Source organism: Astatotilapia calliptera, chromosome 17 (assembly GCF_964374335.1).
Source record: "Astatotilapia calliptera chromosome 17, fAstCal68.1, whole genome shotgun sequence".
In the NCBI taxonomy this organism is placed as follows: domain Eukaryota; kingdom Metazoa; phylum Chordata; class Actinopteri; order Cichliformes; family Cichlidae; genus Astatotilapia; species Astatotilapia calliptera.
The window spans coordinates 15,414,922-15,434,818 of NC_137438.1; the positions used below are offsets into that span (position 1 = coordinate 15,414,922).

A 19,897-nucleotide genomic window follows, 5' to 3' on the forward strand; every position below is an offset into this window, starting at 1 on the left:
ATTAGGCTGAAAATGCGAACCATCTCATCCAGGGATACAAATTGAGAACCGGTTCTTGTAGAGAACTAGTTCCCAGTAGTCCAATTCCTTGGAATTGTTAGTCTGTCTGCCTATCGATCCCACTTATCGGTTTTTGCACTCGCACTACAATCCGCTGATTTCAGTTCACGTGTCAGAGGAGGAAAATAATGACACAGTTTAGAGTGTGGATATGGACTTTTTTTATCATACAAAAGGATGAGATAAATGTTAAAGTGGAAAACTGCTTCCAGGACAGAAACAACAACATTATGCTGCTTACACACCTATGTATGTATTTTTTTTAGTTTGTATGTAATGGTGGTGACTCTCAAAACAGAGCCAATGAGAACCTAATGACAATCAATAAGTGATATCAATAATGGAATCACTAAATTTGTACCAACTCCCATCCTTAATCTCATCCCAAAGTCATGGAGGTCCTCTGAGAGAAGTTTGAATAGGTGACAGACAGAGAAAGAAAAGAAGCTCTGCTGTTGTCTAAACATAATGTTGCTGAGAGGTGTTAATGTGTGAGCATGTGTGTACATTAGGCTGTTTTGAAATACCCATAAATTTATTTATTGGCTTAAATTTCCACCAAGGAGCAGAAAGCTCTAAATTGCATTTTTCAAGCGTTTATGGAGCGAATCTGAACAGTATGAAAAAAACAATTCCAGTTAATACTAGTAACTGAAATGCAAAAAGGACTCAGTAGCTGTTGAGGATAAGCAAGCAAGGTAAGGTTTGGTGAAAAAGGTGAATAAGCTTCATATTTAAATAAAAAATTAATTAAAAAACATCTGGAAGGTCTGTGAAGGTCTTTCTTACCAGACACTCGAGCAGACGTGCGGGCCGGGCGATTATGATCATCAGCTTCTTGACAAGTTGTGTGACAAAGGTAACCTCTATGCTTTCAGAACGCTCATGAGCCTTAAAGAGAACACAAGAGGACTCAGGGTTAAAGCAAAAAGTGTACAAAGAACAATTATTACAAATATTCTCTGCGATATTAAATTCAAATAGGCAAGAAAAAAACAATAACAAAAAAAAAAAAAACAGCTAACAAACAAACAACTCGTATCTGTCAGGACAGGACAATAATTCATCTGTGTGAACTTTGATGACCTTGCACTGAATAGAAAACGTCTCTTGTGCTGGATTTGTCCTTCATAAACAAAGCAGAACAGCCATGAGGATGAACAGATGGTGGAGTCCTTCTTTCATTGACACCTGAGAGGTAATCTAAATCAGAAATGACCTCTGCCTCACTCCTTCGTATCCACCATGAAATGTCTGCCAGCATGGAGACAGAGCAATTTACTCAGCAATCCGTTGTAACTGACTGGAGATGCAGCTGGAGCAAACACTGACCCCTGGAAAGAAATGGGGTGGAAAGAAAGTGCATCTGTGTGTGTGTGGTGACGAACCTGCCACTGTAACAAAATAAAATAATTAAAGAGAAACTGTGTACATGTGGTTTCATATGTGCACATTTATGAATGTGGCATGTATGTATGTTTTTATAATGTATGTATGTGTCAGGCGGGGTAACACAGGGGAGGCGGCTGCTCATAAACAAAGCGTGGCTGACAGGTTGTTGTTTGTCTGACAGATGCAGAGGGCCCGGGGGCCCCTATAACCCCACCACCACCACCACCACCACCCTTGAATTATCTCTTGAATTATTTATAACTGTAATGAAACCTGGAGGGAGGGAGTGAATATCTACTGTATTGGTATTCAACTATATGTATCTAAGTATAAAGGAGATGGAATATTATGTATGTGCGTGTATGTGTGTGGTTACTGTAAGGACCAGCGATCGGTGGTAACGCACAGCTGAGGGATAGGCTCCCCCTACATAGAGACTAATTATCCAGAGACTATGTGAGAAAGAGACAGCCGGCATATTTTAACACTGTGTGGTCAACATGAAGTGACTCCCTGGTGGGTACACAGCATACATACAAGTCCTTTAACATCTTGAATCCACATGCACAGTGTGATCTAATTTATAGATTTTAGTGTATTACAAATTTATTCTATTATGCTAGAATGACGTGGATTGGACTTTTATGTTTGGTAAACGCATAGCGATTAACCATGCTAAGCGATACACACAGTTATTACAACTGGTGCCAAAAACGTCATCTTCAACATCCTTTGTCTTCATCAGCGGAGCGCTGCTCGTCTCGTCAGAGAAGAAATTAGATGAGCATTTCACTTATATTGAAAAAGATCAACTAATTTTCATTAACAAATTCAATTTCTTGTGAATCATCAAGGCTGGTGTGAAATGAATACTGTAAAACATGCTATAATTCAGATTACCAGTGAGTAAATATACTTAGTAAGACTTAATTAAACTAATTTAATCCTAATTTAAGAGTGAAATCCAGGAAATGCTGGAAACTGCTGGCAGTGAAAGTGGTCTCACCAAATGTTTAAGGACTTTGGTGAGACCAAAGTCCTTAAACATTTATTTTATTTAAACATTTATTTTATTTATTTATTTTAACAAATGGTACAATAACTGTTTTTGTTCAACTAAGCTTCAATTTTGTTTAAAGGGAAGTACATGTAAGTACATATAATTTGGCAGTATCTTATTGTAAAATGTTCACAACCTTAGCTGCATTTCTGCAAATATAAAATAAATAAATAATATTTATGTCCTTTTTTATTTAAAAAAAATTCAAGTTTTTTTTAAGATCAGAGGTAAATTCATTAAGTCTAACAGAGAGACGTGGGGATCACAGATAACCTAATACAACAATATCACAATACATAGTGTACAGAAATGATGTCATCACACAGCAACACTCAGTACAGTGGAACAAAGTCACAGATCCCTGTGAGCTGCTTTTCCTTCACTTCAAATTCCATTTTCTTTGCTTTTATTCATTTGAAAAGTACCACCACAAGCACTCATGAAAAAGTGAATGTGAGATGTTTAAGAATGATTGAATGTGAATTTCTGGTGTTAATTTGGTTCAGTTCAATTCAATTTAATTTTTTTAACACCATAACATATGGAAGAAAAGATCTTTTTCTCATGCTTAACAGAGAGCATGCATCATTTCCTCCAAGCAGGTCACAGTTGTACCTGAATTCAGCTAAAAGACTATTAAAAGCAGGTGTTTGCAGCTGTGTATGGCTTGTGGCAAATCTGTTGAAGGTTCAGAGTGAAGGATGGACACTTAGTGACAGATCACTGGAGCTGAGATAGCTTTCTACAACCCTCTGCCCTCAGGTGACCTCCAGGAGTCTAACAGGGTCTCCCAGGGGTTCCAGCAGAGGATGTCCTGGATGGAGGTTGCCATGGTGACCGCCAGACAGGTCACTAAGGCCTCGTGACAGGGATAGATGACCGAGAGGAAGTGAGTATGAGCCAAAGAAGAGGGGTGAAGGTGGAGGACAGAAAAAAGACAAGAGACGGACAGGAGGAGGAGAGTTTAGTCGGCCTCCTGTGAATTTTGTAATGAGGTCATGACACAAGGAAAGGAAAGAAAGGACACCAAAGAAGGGGATAAGGAATGATGATAAAGGAAAAGGACTGATAATTGCAGAAACCAAAAGGTGCAGGCTGGTAAAAATGAAAAACAAGGGGAAATGGGTTTACCAAACCAGCTTCTCAAAAATGAGAAAGGCTCATTTCTCAAAGTTACTCTGTAACTGGCTCATGTAAAGTGCAGTGAAGCATAGTAAAAAGCCACTGAGAGAACATACAAACTATTATTTTTGTTACCGTTATTCCTGTAAAATTACAGGGTCAGTTTATCAAATGGCAAGTTTCTGTTGAGTTTTGTCATTTTCCAGTTTCAGCTGATTAAATTCCACTTCACTCACGCTCACTGAGTGGCACACAGAAATCTCACTACAGAGGAAAGTGAAACCATCAAGCTTCACGCAGTTTGTTTTTTAAGACTTTTCTACGGTGTTTCTCTGATTTTTAAGGGAAACAAAGTTAGACAGGCAGGGTTGAGATTGTTTTAATATTTGCATTGATGGGATAGTAGCTATACTATCCACTATACAAAGGATGTTGAAGATGGAGTCACCAGGCAGAAGGAAAAGAGGAACCACAGAGAAGATTCATGGATTTAGTGAAGGAGTATATGCTGAGGGTTGGTGTGACAGAGGAGGGATAGGTTGAGACGGAGGGCCATGGAAGAAAAAGAACGGCTGATTTATTTTAGTGATCAAGTTATCTGGGGATAAAAAGCCTTCATTTAAGGTGTTCCTTTTGGTTTTTGACTCACTGGATCTGTGATGGTCAGGTCACCTGTCCAAGGCGTACACTTCGCCCAATAAAGATGGCATTGATTCCAGTTGGATAAGCAGTTAAGATGGACAAGATGAATGACATTCACTACATCAGGCAAAATGATCAATTTTGATGTAATTATATTTACAAATATATTGAATGAAAAACTAGATTAACTCTCTGTTGAGATCTCTCCTGTTAAAATAGTAAATACCAGATAATGCATCACCTTTCTGAGCTGACTTTTGAGCCAACAACAGCAGCATTTGGGAAGAAATTGCTCACAAAGTCGCACTTAATGCCACAAAAAACTAGCTAGACTCAACTTGCAGATAAGGGGTAAGAATAAGACGTAGGCTCACTTGTCTTTTATGAACCTTTCAAAGGTTTTGTTTGTAGAACAATTTACAGTTACAAGCTACTAAAGCCAGAGAAAGTAGTGCAGGCAACTCCTCAGGTATGACATCAGATCAGCAACATTCAGTTTACCTTCGAGTCTGATCCTCAACAACAATGTAACCGAGTCTCAACGTCTCAATAAAGCTACACTGAATCAAACCGAAATTGACTCAACTGTAAAGTCGGCATCTGTCCCTTCCTCCTCCCAGCAGTCCATGAACACCTTCCACTCGCTCCTCCTTATCACCTCCTCCACCTCCTCTTCTTCCAGCCTCCTCTGCCACGAGGTGCGATACATGTCTCGGACAAACACCCACAAAAATTACGTGGAATTCCCATAAATGAAAGTGCTGAGGTTGCCTTCACACCTGCATCCACCTGCTCACAAATTCATTTTCTGAGCTGGAGGTCTGCTTCACCTGCTGCTGCACTTGGCTATATTACAAAAAACAGAAGAAAAAAAAAACAGTCTAATGTCGCCTAATTGGTGATGTCATCATTCAGCCCGCATTGCTGCACTGCCATCTGAGCTGGGAGCGCTTCTCCAGATGTGCACAACCCGAGTTCCTCACACCCTCCAAAAGACTTTGAACAGGCTTCATGCATGTACATCCACCTCCCCTTTCCTCTGTGAACCTGCTGGCCAATCGAAAGCAGAGGAATCCCCTCCAATCCTCAGCCATCCCAAAACCTTTCCACTGCACCTCCTTGCGTCTGGGAGAGTCATCCATCAGTCCCCAGTGACCACTGAAGTGTGAAATTAAAATCGGAGAGCGTGTGTGTGCTTGCCTGCATATATGTGTGTGTCTATGATTGAGATATCTTGTGTTTATGTGTCCCAGTAGAACAGAAGGTCAATAAGAGGCCTGTGGGAGCCACAATATCACACCCTCAGGCCCCCGAAAACTGAGCTAATAGAGATGTCACCACCGCTCACACATGTGTAAGTACATTTCTGTGCTCTGTCATGTTGATATTCGTGTGTAAACGGACACGAGGTAATTTTGTCACACCAAGTGAGTAAATTTAAATTGATTGACAGAAATATACAAACTGTTTATGAAGGAATGTGTGAGAGCCCAGGAAGTCTTAGGTCTGTAAGGAACGGCAGCCTCTGTGCATTCATAAGACATGTAACCATACTCGCAATGAGTGAACAAAGGTGTGTGTCACACTGTAAGTTGTTGCACAGTAAACCAAGCATGGCTGGGATGGTACTATACATGTTGTGTCTTTATTTGTGTATTTTTAAAGAGAAGAAAATAATGAAAAGAATTAAATAATTAAAACATTTAGAGGTCTCTAGAATCAACACTGCAGTCTACACCTGGTCAAAAGTGTCCGAGCTGATTGTTGTGTGTCTGTTTGTTTGTTCTTTAGAAGTGCATGAGGAACACAATTGGAAGCAAATGAAGTTCTTATATTTAGATTGCTCTTACACGCTTTATTCAAAGGAATGATTAAGAATTGGAAGCAAAAGTGGCTCATTGCGGGACTGTGAATAAACTTGTGAATCAACTTACATCTTGCAGCAGCTTCTCCAGATTCTCCTGGAGTTCGTAGAAGTAGCGGGAAGTGATGAGGTCCTCTCTGCTTTTCTCCAGGCAGTCTCTGGACAACTCTATAAGCTGATGATGAATGAAGCTCAAGACCCCGTCGGCCAATGGGCAAATCTTCTCTGGGGCCGAGGAGGCAAGCAGCTCGGCCAGACGCTCCTCCATTTGAGCTGTTGCCTGAGGGGAGGAGGCGGAAGGCAATTACAGGGTGGGGAGAAGGATGAGTCACACATAGGAACGCTCATGTGAGACACATGGAGAGACAGTAAACGGCACGGCTATAAGATAATCTCATATGGAAGGGAAAATCCCTTCTAATTGAAAAATTAATTATTCAAAAATGATGTTTGATACAGGCCTGAAATAATGTACTCAATGAAACACTAAACTTCTAGTCTTTAGCATAATACATCATCTATGTCACAGTAATTGAACAAATACTTAAAGGGACAGGTCGCTGTAAGAAAAAAGAGAAATATGGAACAGAGACGAACGCTGATGTCACATATTAATAAGAAATTAGAGTATTTTATTTCAAAATGCTGCTCATACCGCACTTACTGCAGCTGCTTCATTGAATAAAAACAACTTGCAATAATATTTCAGTTGTGTATAAATCCTGTATTAAATAGAAAATAGAAACAAAGCAAACGCATCGATCTCTTAGACTTCATCAGCCAGATCATTGGACAGCATTTCTGGATTTTTTTTACGCATGTGCATATCTCTGCATGCTGGAGTCTTAATTTGCACTTGTGGATGTGCAGCCTTACTGCACAGTAATGAACAACATCTTTTTTAAAGCAGTGCTGCATTAGGGCTTGAAAATATATGCTCATTTTGAATATGTTCTTAGCACCAATTTATTTAACTACTGTGGTGCATCTATTTTGTTTTTTTTAAGTTATGTTCTCCACTCAAATTCAGGCAAATGCTGCAAAATTGATGGTGCTGGATAATGAACAAACACATAGCAATCCAAGTCTCTCTAGACAAAGAAATGAGATATTTGACCAAGTCAATGACCTGATATTAGCCTAATAGAGCATGATTTTCAGTTGTTAAACTGACTGCACAAAGATTCACAAACATGCAGCAACTAAAGCTGGCTGAGTAAAGGCCTAGCAGAGCATCTCGATGGAGGAAATGCAGCATATGTGATGTCCGTGGGTTCTAGACAGCAGTTGTTTTTTTTTATCCACTTCTTAAAAACAATCTTAAAATATTGAACTACGTATAATGCAATTTACATTCTTTAACAGTTAACTCAATATATTAGCAACACGTCATGAATTAAAGCTGAACGTCTACGCTTTAGAAACATCTTGAAAGACCGATTTAAAATCCACCGGGGTGGTGTGCAGAGGCAATATGACAAAAACTGTGTCAATGATGAAAACCTAAAAAACACAACTAATATCAAAATACCATTGTTGTTTTTATAGGACTGCTTAAAACCGTATTAGTGGCTATAGAGATGAAATGTGTTCATTGACTAACTTAAGCAGAAGGTGTCTGAGCCCATGCACTTATTACAGAATCAGGTATGTTTTTGATGTAACGCTGCAGTTCAGCACTACTTCTCAGCGTGCTCCCTTGCTCACAGAAACATCTGTAGATTCTTCTTCTTTTTTTTAAATACACTGTGTACTAAAGATGATGAAATCCCCAAATTCTTGCAGTTGTCCAAACAGTAGTGAACTCTAAACATTTTTAATTGCTTGTTGTTTGGATTCTAGACCAACTTTGAAAGCAAAGACTTAAACTGAGGTTCTTGCATTGTTGTTCTTTTGTTCATCCCTTTTTTTTTAGCACTTCCTTTAGTTTCTTTAGGAACTGTGTGTCAGTAATACAAACCTTTGGGAATCTCTCCTTGTACACATGGTTCATCATCATAATCTCATGGTCAAAGGACACAGGAGAGCGCCCAGGGCTGAAACAAAGCAAATGGAGATAATCACCAACTGTAAGCCATTAAAGTCTTAGCATGCCTTTAGTTAAATGTGCTGACAGGCAACAATTATTTTCAAAAAGCTGTTTAACATATGCTTTCCAGGACAGTCACACGTTACTCTTGATGTAGCTCATCAGGAAATTGTTCTGTGTATACTGTGGAACCAAAAATATGAGTATGTGATGCACAAACACTAGCATTTGAAGCCAAATACTTGTGAGAAGGGATCATGTGAGCATCCATAAATAATTCAGTACATAAGTCTACCTGTTCACTATGTCAGAATTAATGATAGTCATGGTCCTCTAATGTATAAAGTAGTAGACCCAAACTTTAAATCTCCAGATGGTAAAAATGAATAGAATTTCTTTAAAGATTCTCTGTAACGTACATAAAAAGCACAAACTAGGATAAAGCAAAGACAGATTTTTTTTTCTCCACAGATGAACATTTAGAAAAGTTCTGGTGCTCGTTTGTATTCTGAAAAAAAAGATCCGCCCTGTCAGAAACAGGCCTGAGGAAACCGAAGTGACAGACAGGCTCGGTCAGCTCAGAGCAGAGGGGAAGAGAAAAGAGATGGTGCTCACACACAATAACAGGACCTGGGGGTCTTCATCATACGTGCATCTTCAGCGGTGTCAACCGAATACCATGACATCCTCTAGACTCACATGGTTGCACACACTGAGCAGCGCAAAGGTAACCCCTCTGGAGGCTGGCAGACCAACGGACAGCATGTGTGCGTCAGTAAAAAGCCAGGCATCTTCACTACTCGTCCAGCTCCGTGCAGCGAGTCTCCATTAGTCCTCGGGGGGTTTTCATGCCCTGACAGACTGACAGTGATGTCTCCTTTAGTTCATACTAGCACCAACAGTGGACTTCATTTTCTCTGTATTGTGCTTCTCCAGGGACTCATCCCTTTTCTTATTCTATCATGAACCAACCCCCACACCTGACCTCTCTCTACAATAACACAAAACAGCAACAGCAGCAATACCCTTGACCTTTCCATGTCTCACTTTCACAATATGAGATGATGACAGGTAGAAGGCAGTATGTGTGTGTATGTGTTTTAGTCACGGAAGAAACATTTAATTCTGAACAAGGCTTTGATAACATTCGGTTTCATTTACTATCATATATGAAAGTGAAAACTGCTTTCCAAACGATGAGCATTTTAGGAACTTTAGGAATCTGGCACACAACATATCTTCATCTGTTTTAAACCATTAGTTTGGTTGTTATTAACTGTTCCTGGAATGATTTTAAATATCCTTCTTGAAGATACAATGAAGAAACACGGCCATAAATTCAACTGTTATTAAAATTGTCTAAGCTTGCCTTTAGTGTTACTCAGAAACAACTTGAATACATGTTTATTACGAGAAGGGTGATGCCAGTGTACTTGAGCACACTGGATTTTAAATTCTGCTCCCTCTTGTATGTAAATGGTCTGAGCAAAAGGAGGAAAATTAATGAAGGCATCTCTATAACGCAGCCCACTTCCATCCATTCATCCATTTATCCATCCATCAATGTACATCGACATCTATGGTCAATTTAGCAAGCGCTAAGCTATGTACAGGGTGTCTTTTGTCCTGTTTTCCTCCCATCACCCCCAGCCTGGCTGGAGTTTTGTCTCTATTATTGTAGGGTCTTTACCTTACAATATAAAGCACCTTGAGGTGACTTGTTAAGATCTGAGGTTATATAAATAAAATTTAATTGCACTGAGTGTATATTTCCTGTTTTTCAAGAGGCCTAAAGTGACTTTTTATTGCTCTTACAACTTAACCTCATAAAGGGTCATCACATCAAGGGGGTAAAACATTTTTGCTAAACTCAAATATAGTAAAATATCTAATTTTACAAAAAAAATAATTATTTGACCTGAAGGCCAACCAACAAGTTACTTGTTTTTAAAATGAATTGAAATCTTAAGAAAACATTAAAAAAGGAAGTGCAGAAAAGACACCTCACAATTTCTGCAAACTTAAGAGACTTAATATGACTGAGGTTACAAACCTAGCAAACAAACACAAAGACATTTTAGCCACCACACATCTGTTAGCATGAGTCACTGATAAACACACAAATATACCCGTGCACACAAGCACATACATGGTGACCTGTACCATGAGGTAATGCTCTGAGTCATCAACCAGCAGCTCAAAGTCCAATTACGAGCGTAATAGGAATGAGAACAGCCTGAACGTGACAAACATGCTGAACGTCATGAGCGCAGTTTATCACGCTGACAGATGACCACACACACACACACACACACACACACACACACACACACACACACACACACACACACACACACACACACACACACACACACACCCCGCTGTGAAAAAGTATTTGCCACCTTCCTGATTTCTTACTTTTCATTGCATATTTGTCATGTTTCAGATGATGAAACAAATTTTAATACTAGGTAAACATAATCACAGCAAATACAAAATGCAGTTTTTAAATTATTATTTCATTTATTAAGGATAACCTTGGCAGCAATCAAGCAATTAAAAAAACTGGTAAAAAAACTGGTAAGGTTTGTTTTTTCTTTGCTGTGCAGGAAGTTTGGCTCGGTATTTGCAACTTTTTTTAATTCGGCTACATGTGAGGGTTTTATGGTCATGAGCACCTTAATCAATCAAATTAAGTACAGACCCCTCCCTTTACATATTTTCTGATCCAACTCTACGATAACGATTTCAAACTTAACTGAAAAGGACCTCATCCTTCCTTTTCACTGCTTCATTGTGAAACATCTGCAGGGACTGTTGAATTTGTTAACAGCTTAAAATTGAAAAAGCTAGAAGGAAGATGTGTTTTCAACTAGTTGATGAAAGAAAACTGTCTTTGTGACATAACGGCACAGCAATAAGACAGAATTCGGGTTTACTGATGCTTTACAAAAAGAAAAAGGCTAGAATATCTGTGCACGTACATGACTAACAAAGGCAATTGTTAGTCATGTACGTCAATCACCTGATGCGATAACATGTTCAACTTTAAGCACTTCTTTAATGTCCGTGTGCCTTTAAGGAAAGAGAAAATCAATCAAAACCTGTAGCTCTGCCACAGGGCTCAGTAAGTAAAGGAGGTGGAGTTTGTCCAAAACAGCCTGAGGCACTTTCTTAATTTTCACAGTATATCATTGGTGTCTTCTTTGTGTTCTTCTTGTTGGGCGCTCATGCCTGTGAGCAGCCTGAGCAGATATTAAAATAAATCTCCCATTCAGTGTGCGGTAGCGGACGCCAGAGTGAAATCCTCTGGATGAATAACATAAGAAAGCCAGACAAAGGCTAATTAGAACCTGGCTATATTTCTGCGGTAATGGGAAATAAAAACTGCCTCGCGGCAATCCCTGCGAAAATCGTCTTAGTCATTACTCTGAGAAATGACCTTGGAGAAGAGATATTGGAGCAAACTGTGGGACACTTGTTTTAGTGTGGGGCTGCAGTTCGAAAGTTAGCACTTATACTTTCAGAAAGATATGAAATTTGATAATTAAAACATTGGGTGAAGGCCCATTTTCTTTCTAAGTGGTGCCACATGTGACAAAAGGCACTCAAAATGCAAAAGAGCTGATTTCTGCAGAGGATAATTGAAGTAAATCAGATGAGACAGGGAATCAGACGGTGATGGTGAGGCTGGGGGAAGGCTGAGGTGAGGTGGGAGGAGAGGAGAGATGATTGGTTGGTGTGTGTGTGTGTGTGTGTGTGTGTGTGTGTGTGTGTGTGTGTGTGTGTGTGTGTGTGTGTGTGTGTGTGTGTGTGTGCGTGTGTGTGTGTGTGAGAAAAAGAGAGAGTGAGAGAGCGAGACAGAGAAAAATAACATTGCTGCTTCACAACTGAGGCGTCTGACTTGGGGAAATAAGACGCCTAATTGAGCGTGACAGAGAGGGGGGCACGTTGTGCCTTCACCACCAAAATTCATCGATGATGTCATTAAAATCCTCCAAGCTAAAACCTAATGAAAAGATAAAGGAACAGTGAAGGTATGTTTGTTTAGTGAATCCTAAAACAGTGGTGCAAATTCTTTTCAAAATTGATGTAAAGTGTAATTTCAGTACTTTGTCTTCATTTACTTTCTGGCTCTGTTTCCAGTCACAAATTTCAATTTGTGTTAAGCTGCTTAAACTCAACTATTTAAAAAAAATAATTATAAAATATTTTCTAGCTTTTTGTGTTTGCATACAGCCTTTCTTTGGAAGTACACATTTCATCTATAATCCACAACTTGTTTCTATTGCGTGAAATTCGTTAAAGTTTAAATTGTCAGATAAATTAGTCACCTACCATTTCTGACTTTGCTGTTTGCTCAGCATAAAAGCACCAGAGAAAAGTCTGGACACACAGTGTAGAAAAAACACTGAAGAAAGCAAAGCTGTCAGGTGTGCTGATCCAAGCTACTGCTAAGATTAAGAGCAAAAGCCCTCTTAAGGCTTTTTGAAGTGCAGTCTTAAAAACAGCAAAATACTGTTATGAAAAAGGCTCAGAAAAAGAGGAGCAAAGAAGGGAATCAGTGCCTGCTGAGTATAAGCTCATTGGAGTTACCAGCCTTAAAAAGGTGTGGACGTCACAGAGATGCTCCCCGGAGATTAAGTAGTGCGCACCTCCCCTCATCAGTTGCTGTGTCTTTACCAGACACTGAGAAAAAGAAGACATGGTTTCTGCCTGTGACATTCCCACCATGAATCATTTAGAAGGAGCTGTTATTGTGTGGGGGCTTTGCTAGTAACGGTCAGATTTAAGCCGACACTTTAGTGGCAACCAAAAAATCCTGCAGTGACACATAGTCCACCTGGTTTGATCTTAGTGGGACCATCATTTATTCAGTGAGCCAGGCCACATCTTCAGGCTCGGTAAGGACTGTTAAAAAGGAAGCAGCAATGATGGAGTGCTGCATCAGTTAGCTTGACCTCTACACTCACCAACAGAAATGGTTGCAGACTGTAGAGTGAAAGGGAAGGAGACAAGAGCTGCTCAGCCTTGAAGGAACCCCCTCAGGTGATGGAAACTGTCCAGGTGATGACTGACAGATTGAAGAGTGTATAAAACTGATATGAATTTAAAAAAAAATGTTTTTCTGTATTTAAACATCCTTGTTTACTACATAAATATGAGGTATATATATTTTTTGTTTTAGCTATGATGTCTTAACAGCCCAACAATACAAACGGATCTATGATCCTACTTTGCTTCTGCAAAAAATGAAATTAATAAAGAAGCTAGAGAATGACAAAAACAATGGTGAAGGTCATTCCTTACAACAGAATGATAAAATCATGATCATTCTATTATATATTATTGCTTTGCAGCTCATGTTCAATATAATGCCTCTCATCCAAATACACATACTCTTCTTCTCTTGCTCCTTCTTTTGTCTGATGGGTCCAGTCAGTGACTCCAGTTAATTTCTTTCATTGTTCTTCTTCTTTTATCTTTTTGCGTTTCCTTTTCAAACGTTTAAACTGCATTTACTCCTCACATTATTACTGCTTTCTGTTGGCTATTCCTCTGAACTTGTAGATTGTCTATAGACTGCTCATTAAAAGCTTTTTAATGACACTCACTGCTGGTAGACTAATATGATGTCAGGGTTTTGCTGAGGCTCACTCCTCCTTCATACGAGGGGGGCTGACAACCAGCCACAGTTGAAACACTTTTCAAAGTCACCTCAGAGTAAAGTAACTTGCTCACAGTCAGCAAGTGCTCTGTGCTTGTCAGCTCTTCTTTTATCTCTGATAGAAGCAGGTTGGTGCTAAAATGTAACATCTGAGATCTTTTTATTTCATTTTATTTTCTGACTGGAGAGATATCAAGGTTACATAGGGACACTGTTGATGGTGGATTACCTGAGATAGCAAACCACACAAACACACACACACACACACACACCACTAAACACAGCGGGAGTCTAATCAGATACACACCATGTAACTTGGTATTGCCTGCTTTCATCTCATAGGATGAAAGCATTCGATATCTATCCATAAAGAAACAGGGATAAAGATGAAGGGGTCAAAACAAGTGTGTGATACAAGGAAATTTTAAAGAGGACTGATACAGAAAATCTGTAGATGATAGGATGAGGTGAAATCTGAAAGTATCTCTTGACAACCAGGAACAGAAATAGAATCACAAAAAAGCAAAGATGGCTGGAGACGGCCAAAGACAACGCAACACCGACAGAGCTACAGTTTGACAGGTGAGTGTCACAGTGAGGACTATTCTCACTTATACCTGTCATGGGTAAGTCAGAGGAATATGCGTGACCTTTTTAAGACTGACAAATACACACACAATCTGGGTCTGCTAATGTTTGTTCATCCTTTGTGAAATGCTATTTTAGTGCTATGCTGTATTTAAAAATCAGACCTCCACAAGTGAAGGGGCGCAGCAGTGTGAGCCTCCTCTACAGACCAATGAAGGCCCAGCAACTTTACACTCAAAATGAGCAATCATCATCCAGGACTGACTGATAAAGCTACGTTGCATCACTTTTTCTGACACAAATTGAAGGTGAGAAAAGCCATCTCTAGATCACGGGACAGAAAGGATACATTTATGAGATTACTTTTAAATTCAAGTACTGACTTGATCTGAATGGTCTGCACCTACAAGTGCAAAAAGATCTACATTGTTTGTAAAATTGTACATTTTACAAAGACATAATACTGGTTGATTAAGCTGAGAAACTATACTCCTTTTTGAAAATTATATGCTCCCTTTGAATGTAAAACAAAATTGAGAGAGACATGTTTAGCAGAGACATGTGTTGCATCAACTCTTCTTTGAATAGCAAGCAGGGTTTGTGCGTCTGGGCCCTACAAGGGTTTTTCTTTTGCAGGAAGCCTCTAGCAGCTATAGAAAAAATGGAGGGCATTTGCTTTATCGTTCATTTCTGCTTTCCGCTAACACGTAGGCTGGGTTTCATGTGGCATTTTGCTGGATCCAATCAGAGTATATCTTGTGAGCTAGCCCAGAGCTCCTACCTTAGGCTGCGGGACCGTGGTCTCATGGCGGGGGAGCGTCGTCCCTCCTCATCTGTGATGCTCTCAGAGCTGAAGTGTTTGGTAAGGAAGTGCAGCTCGTCAGGTGTGGGCTGGAAGGGCAGCTGGTGCAGCTTCTCCTGGGATGAACAGGAGGACTGTGAGAGGAGGAGCACAAACGGAGCATAGATTACAACCAGCACTGAAGCTACAGTGAGGAGTTAGGCCGGAGCTAAACTGGGATTAGAAGAACTCTGGGTTGAGTTTGTCTTTGGAGTAAAGTTTAGTCCCCTTCTCATTAGAGGAGAAAGGGACAGGAAAAGCAGATTACTCAAAGCTGGAAATGCCTGTAAGGTTTGAAGGGAGCTAAGCTAGGATTATACTACAGGCTAAAACTATTTTTGCTTGTATGATGTATTTTTGAAAAGTTAAAGTGCTCTAAATGGAAATTGGCGCAAGGACATTCTAGCATTATCTCTAGCTGGAACAATTTGTGGTAGTCTGTCCTTGCAGGAATTCCTGGTGTTTCTACACAGAAAAACAGAGTGGAAAGACTGAAGAATGAAGTGCTTGGCATAGCTGTAAATCTGTGTGTCATCAAATTATAATGTATGTAGCTTTGCAATTCCACTACTGGAAAGGTTTTCCAAACAACTTTAAGCTGAACTTCAGTGAATGTGAGTTTCTAAAGCTGACAAGTGAAAAGTCCCTGGTTTGATTTCAGTAGGAGGCACGAATCCTTTTGGGGTTGTGACAGAAAGGGCATAAAGCATAAAAAAACCCCCACCAGTTAGGGTGAAATTCACACAACAAAGGTCTTATTTGTCCGAATAAGATAAAAGAGAAGGGGGGCTCGGTTCTCTCTTACTACAATGATTGTGTTAGTCTGGATGCTCAAGTTCACGGCTTCTCAGACAACTTAGCCAGGCTACTGCCTTTGATGCACAGCAAGTCTCATTTTAAAGGCAGGAGCCACAGAGGAAGTGTGCAATTTTAAAAAAGGGAGATGAAAGAACAGCAGAAGGTAAAGGACAAGGAGGAGAATAAGACCAAGTGGGACATTTGACATGTCCCTAAGAGTGAGGGAAAGAAAAAGAGTAGGACGCAGAAGTACACAGTAAGGTATCAGAATGAAGGAATCAGCAGTGGAGGCTACGGCAGTTTTGCAGCTTTGTAGTAAGTGAAATAAAGTATGTGTTTCTAGTTTTCATGGATGAGTCTATAGATCACTACAGCAGACATACAAATACATGCATAGACAGAGTATAGTGAATTTATTTACCGAGACAGTGGAACTGGGAGTGTTAGTGCCATATCCAGAGGAAGGCAATGAAGCGAGAGACCAGCGTCTGCCATCCGTCCTTAAAAACAAAGAGCGAACATTAAAGAAAATGAATGAAGACATCAGCACTCAATGATCATTTTCAGTGAAATACCACATATTCTCCACAGCCAGAATAACAAGATGAAGTAGTGTCACATACAGTGGAAAAGTATTACAGTGGGTGGAAGAAAAGGTGAAGCGGAAAGATAGCATGGAACCTAATGCGTGCAAAAAGCATCCACTGAGACTTTGCACACGTAAAGAGAAGCACCACAGAGTTCACAGACTCGACAGCTCATCCTGTGTCAGAAAAGCCGGATTCTTTACTTCACAAATACCTTCTGGTTATCAAACATTAGCCAGCTTTTTGTCACTTTCAGTAAATATTCATCCTAACAAACCTGAAGTGCCTCCTTACCCCTTCTGTGTCTCAGCTCCAAATCCAATTAAACATGTCCGACTTTAAAAACATCTCGCAAGTATTTCATTTCTTTTTGTTTTACACTTTTGGCTAAAACGAGTGAAACTTCTTCTGGAGATTTTTGAAGAAATTTATAAAAAGAGCATAAAAGCACTTATTTAAATGTCTAAAAAATGATTTGTTTTTCCTCTAAAAAAACAAAACAAAACCCTGTGGTGTTCATTATGATATTTGTTTATGGATGCAATTCTCTCTTTTGTTTTTTTGTCTCTCTATTGCCTACGTGTTCTGGGGGGTCTTCATTTTTCTCGTGTTACCTTGTCTGTCTACATATTCCTGTTGTCTCGGGACTGTCCCTCATTCAATTTAGTTCCACTTTTATTTTGAAGGTTAGTTCCTCTTGTGCTTTTCTTTGTTATTCCTTCCTTCTTCTGCCCCCCCCCCCCTGGTGTCTGATTGACTTCACTCCTTATTACCCTTCTTCTTCAAAAGGAACACTCCTGGTCTTGCTATTTAGGATGTTTGAATTCCTAAAACAGGTGGTGAACAGAGGAGAGAGTACAGGAGAGGCTAGCCTGAAGAGCCATAACTGAAAATGGATTTCCCCTGTGGAAGTGTTTTGTGAGAACAAATGAGAATGTTTGAGTATTCACCAATAGAAAAAAACAAGAGGATGCTTTTTCATGTCATTCTTATCTCTACTTATTAAAAAAAGCAGAGATAAGTGTGTGTGTGTGTGTGTGTGTGTGTGTGTGTGTGTGTGTGTGTGCGTGCGTGCTGAGTCATGCAGGACAGAGGGCAGGAAGAGGCAGGCGGAAAAGTCAGAGGTCAGAATGGAGACATTACCTGTCAGACCTGTGTCCATGGCTGTGAAGAAGACAAGACAATGGTTTTCTTTTTATTTATTTATTTATTTTTATTGCTGTCACACAGACTGAAAAATAGATGCAAATTGCCTCAGTTGGTTTTCCAAACAAAACATATCTGATAAAGAAAAACGTTTAACTGCTGATACTTTGTTGGCAGTGCAGAGTGGCACACTTTTTGTTGCAAGCCATATGTATTTTTTATTTTATGACAACAAGCACAATTATTTTCATGCAAAGCCAAATGAAAAATACATTTAAATGAAAGTGTTTCTGGTAAAATAAGGCTTTTATGCGAGTAGGAACAGTAGGCCCGTCATATCAGACTCCACCACACGGTGTCCCTCTCACCCCACAGTGTGCTGAGCAGCGGCAGCTCTGAGGTCAGTGGCTGGACAGAGAGGGATTTCCAATTCAAATCAGCACTAATGCTCCTTTTCGCTGCTGCACCTCACACACACAGTGTCTCGGTGTTTGATGACGTCGTCGTGCAAACAGCCTGCCTGTTCGGCTCAGTCCTCGAATGGAGAGTCTCAGTTCAATCAAATAGATTCCAACCCCCCCACCACAGCTAGGGATCACAGTGTCTCACAATAGTTCCCGGAAGTTAGCAACATACGCTAGCCACGGCACAGATATGAGAGTACAGATCTTTTAAAGATAAGATATGTAAAATAGTATTTACAAATTTGCCTCCTCATCAGCTCACACACTCATTTACATCAGCAGCTGCTCAGCTCTCATAGGTCACTGAGTTGTTTAACACTGTTTCAAAGATACGGACATTAAAAGATGAAGTACACCTTATCTATTTGGGCTCAACATCTGCAATCTATTACTTTATTTCTATTTTTTTTCCTGATGTACTGTATAACTTAAAACTGAAAAGAACTGGTAAGAGCTAATGATCACTAATACAATCAGTTTGTTTATTGAGGACAACAGCGCTTCTGTGTTTTTTACATGTGTGACTGCAAACACAAACATCCTTAGCACATAAATGGAAGTCTTACCTGCGAGCAGGAACAAAGGAGAAGTGTGCAGCTGTGTTGGGAGAGAAGTTGCGAGGACTGTCCAGTGGGCTGGTCCCTGAAAAACAGAAGTAAAGGAATAAGCAGGAATGACAGTAAGACAGACAGAAAACCTACATCTGTGTTCACGTGATGAGTTCTTTCTTTAACACAGTGAACACTTTTGTGGCAGCTAATTCAGGGAGAATCACAGGGAATGAAAATCATATCCGATTACCTTAATTAACTTCTCATCAGCCATGAAGTAACTGATCGGGATGTGTTTTGTTAACGTGTGCCATTTTACTAATAAAAGACAATGTGTGAAGTCTTAATCCAGTGAATTTGCTCAGTGAAAAGAGATTTAAGAAAATTACACCACAGACTATGCAAATAGGTAAGAAAAATGTTTTTTGGGTGGTTTTTGTCATCTCTGGACTTGTCATCTCATGTCATTGTTGCTCAGCAACTTGGTGCTACTATTGTTTGTATCAGGGATCAGCGCATCATGCTGATGCCAGTGAGCATGCCAACCAACCATGATCACGGAAAAGAAGATGCAAAGATGCAGAAGAGGAAAAGGGGATGTCTGCAAACGCACAACTGGCAACTGAGACTGATGATAAAGATGTGAGATGTCTTTTTTAAGTGGAGTTCAAGGAAATAAAAATCCAAGACAAAATAATAAAGAAAGAGGCAGAGGGACTTTGTATTACTACTCTGATCAAAGCCCAAGTAACGGCTCCCAGTAATGATATCATTATATCAATAATAAAACATAGCAAAGATAAGTGCTTACTCAAGACAGTAATCTCAAATACAAAATAATATCTGTGGATCAGAAAAAAGAAAACTTTGTCTTTACCAAAAGCTGGTTAACTTCCTTTTACTTTACCCTCTTAGCTCATTACCTACTGACTAGTAAGATGCATTAGAGGTAAATTCAGTAACTGTGTCGGAGATTTGTTCCATGCCAGGACTAATATTTTTCACCTTATAGATACTTTGCTTGAGCAGTATTACTACAAAACACTGCAAATATTTCCATCCCAACTCAAACCAAATACTTGGAC

At 39.7% G+C, this 19,897-nt stretch overlaps 1 protein-coding gene across 7 annotated transcripts in view; it reads right to left on the minus strand.

Annotated features, from left to right (window-relative positions):
* The window catches only part of mast2 (microtubule associated serine/threonine kinase 2), a 172,527-nt gene that overhangs the window by 22,027 nt on the left and 130,603 nt on the right, over nucleotides 1-19,897 (minus strand). For 6 of the 7 annotated variants that reach the window (XM_026147103.2, XM_026147104.2, XM_026147102.2 and 3 more), the window contains 7 exons: nucleotides 18,828-18,903; nucleotides 17,795-17,815; nucleotides 16,486-16,564; nucleotides 15,207-15,361; nucleotides 8,101-8,176; nucleotides 6,211-6,420; nucleotides 850-951 (listed from right to left, as the gene is read on the minus strand). In XM_026147103.2, coding sequence (XP_026002888.2) covers nucleotides 850-951; nucleotides 6,211-6,420; nucleotides 8,101-8,176; nucleotides 15,207-15,361; nucleotides 16,486-16,564; nucleotides 17,795-17,815; nucleotides 18,828-18,903 — 719 coding nt within the window. The remainder of the gene's footprint in view (nucleotides 1-849; nucleotides 952-6,210; nucleotides 6,421-8,100; nucleotides 8,177-15,206; nucleotides 15,362-16,485; nucleotides 16,565-17,794; nucleotides 17,816-18,827; nucleotides 18,904-19,897) is intronic. The other variant, XM_026147105.2, reaches the window with a different exon arrangement.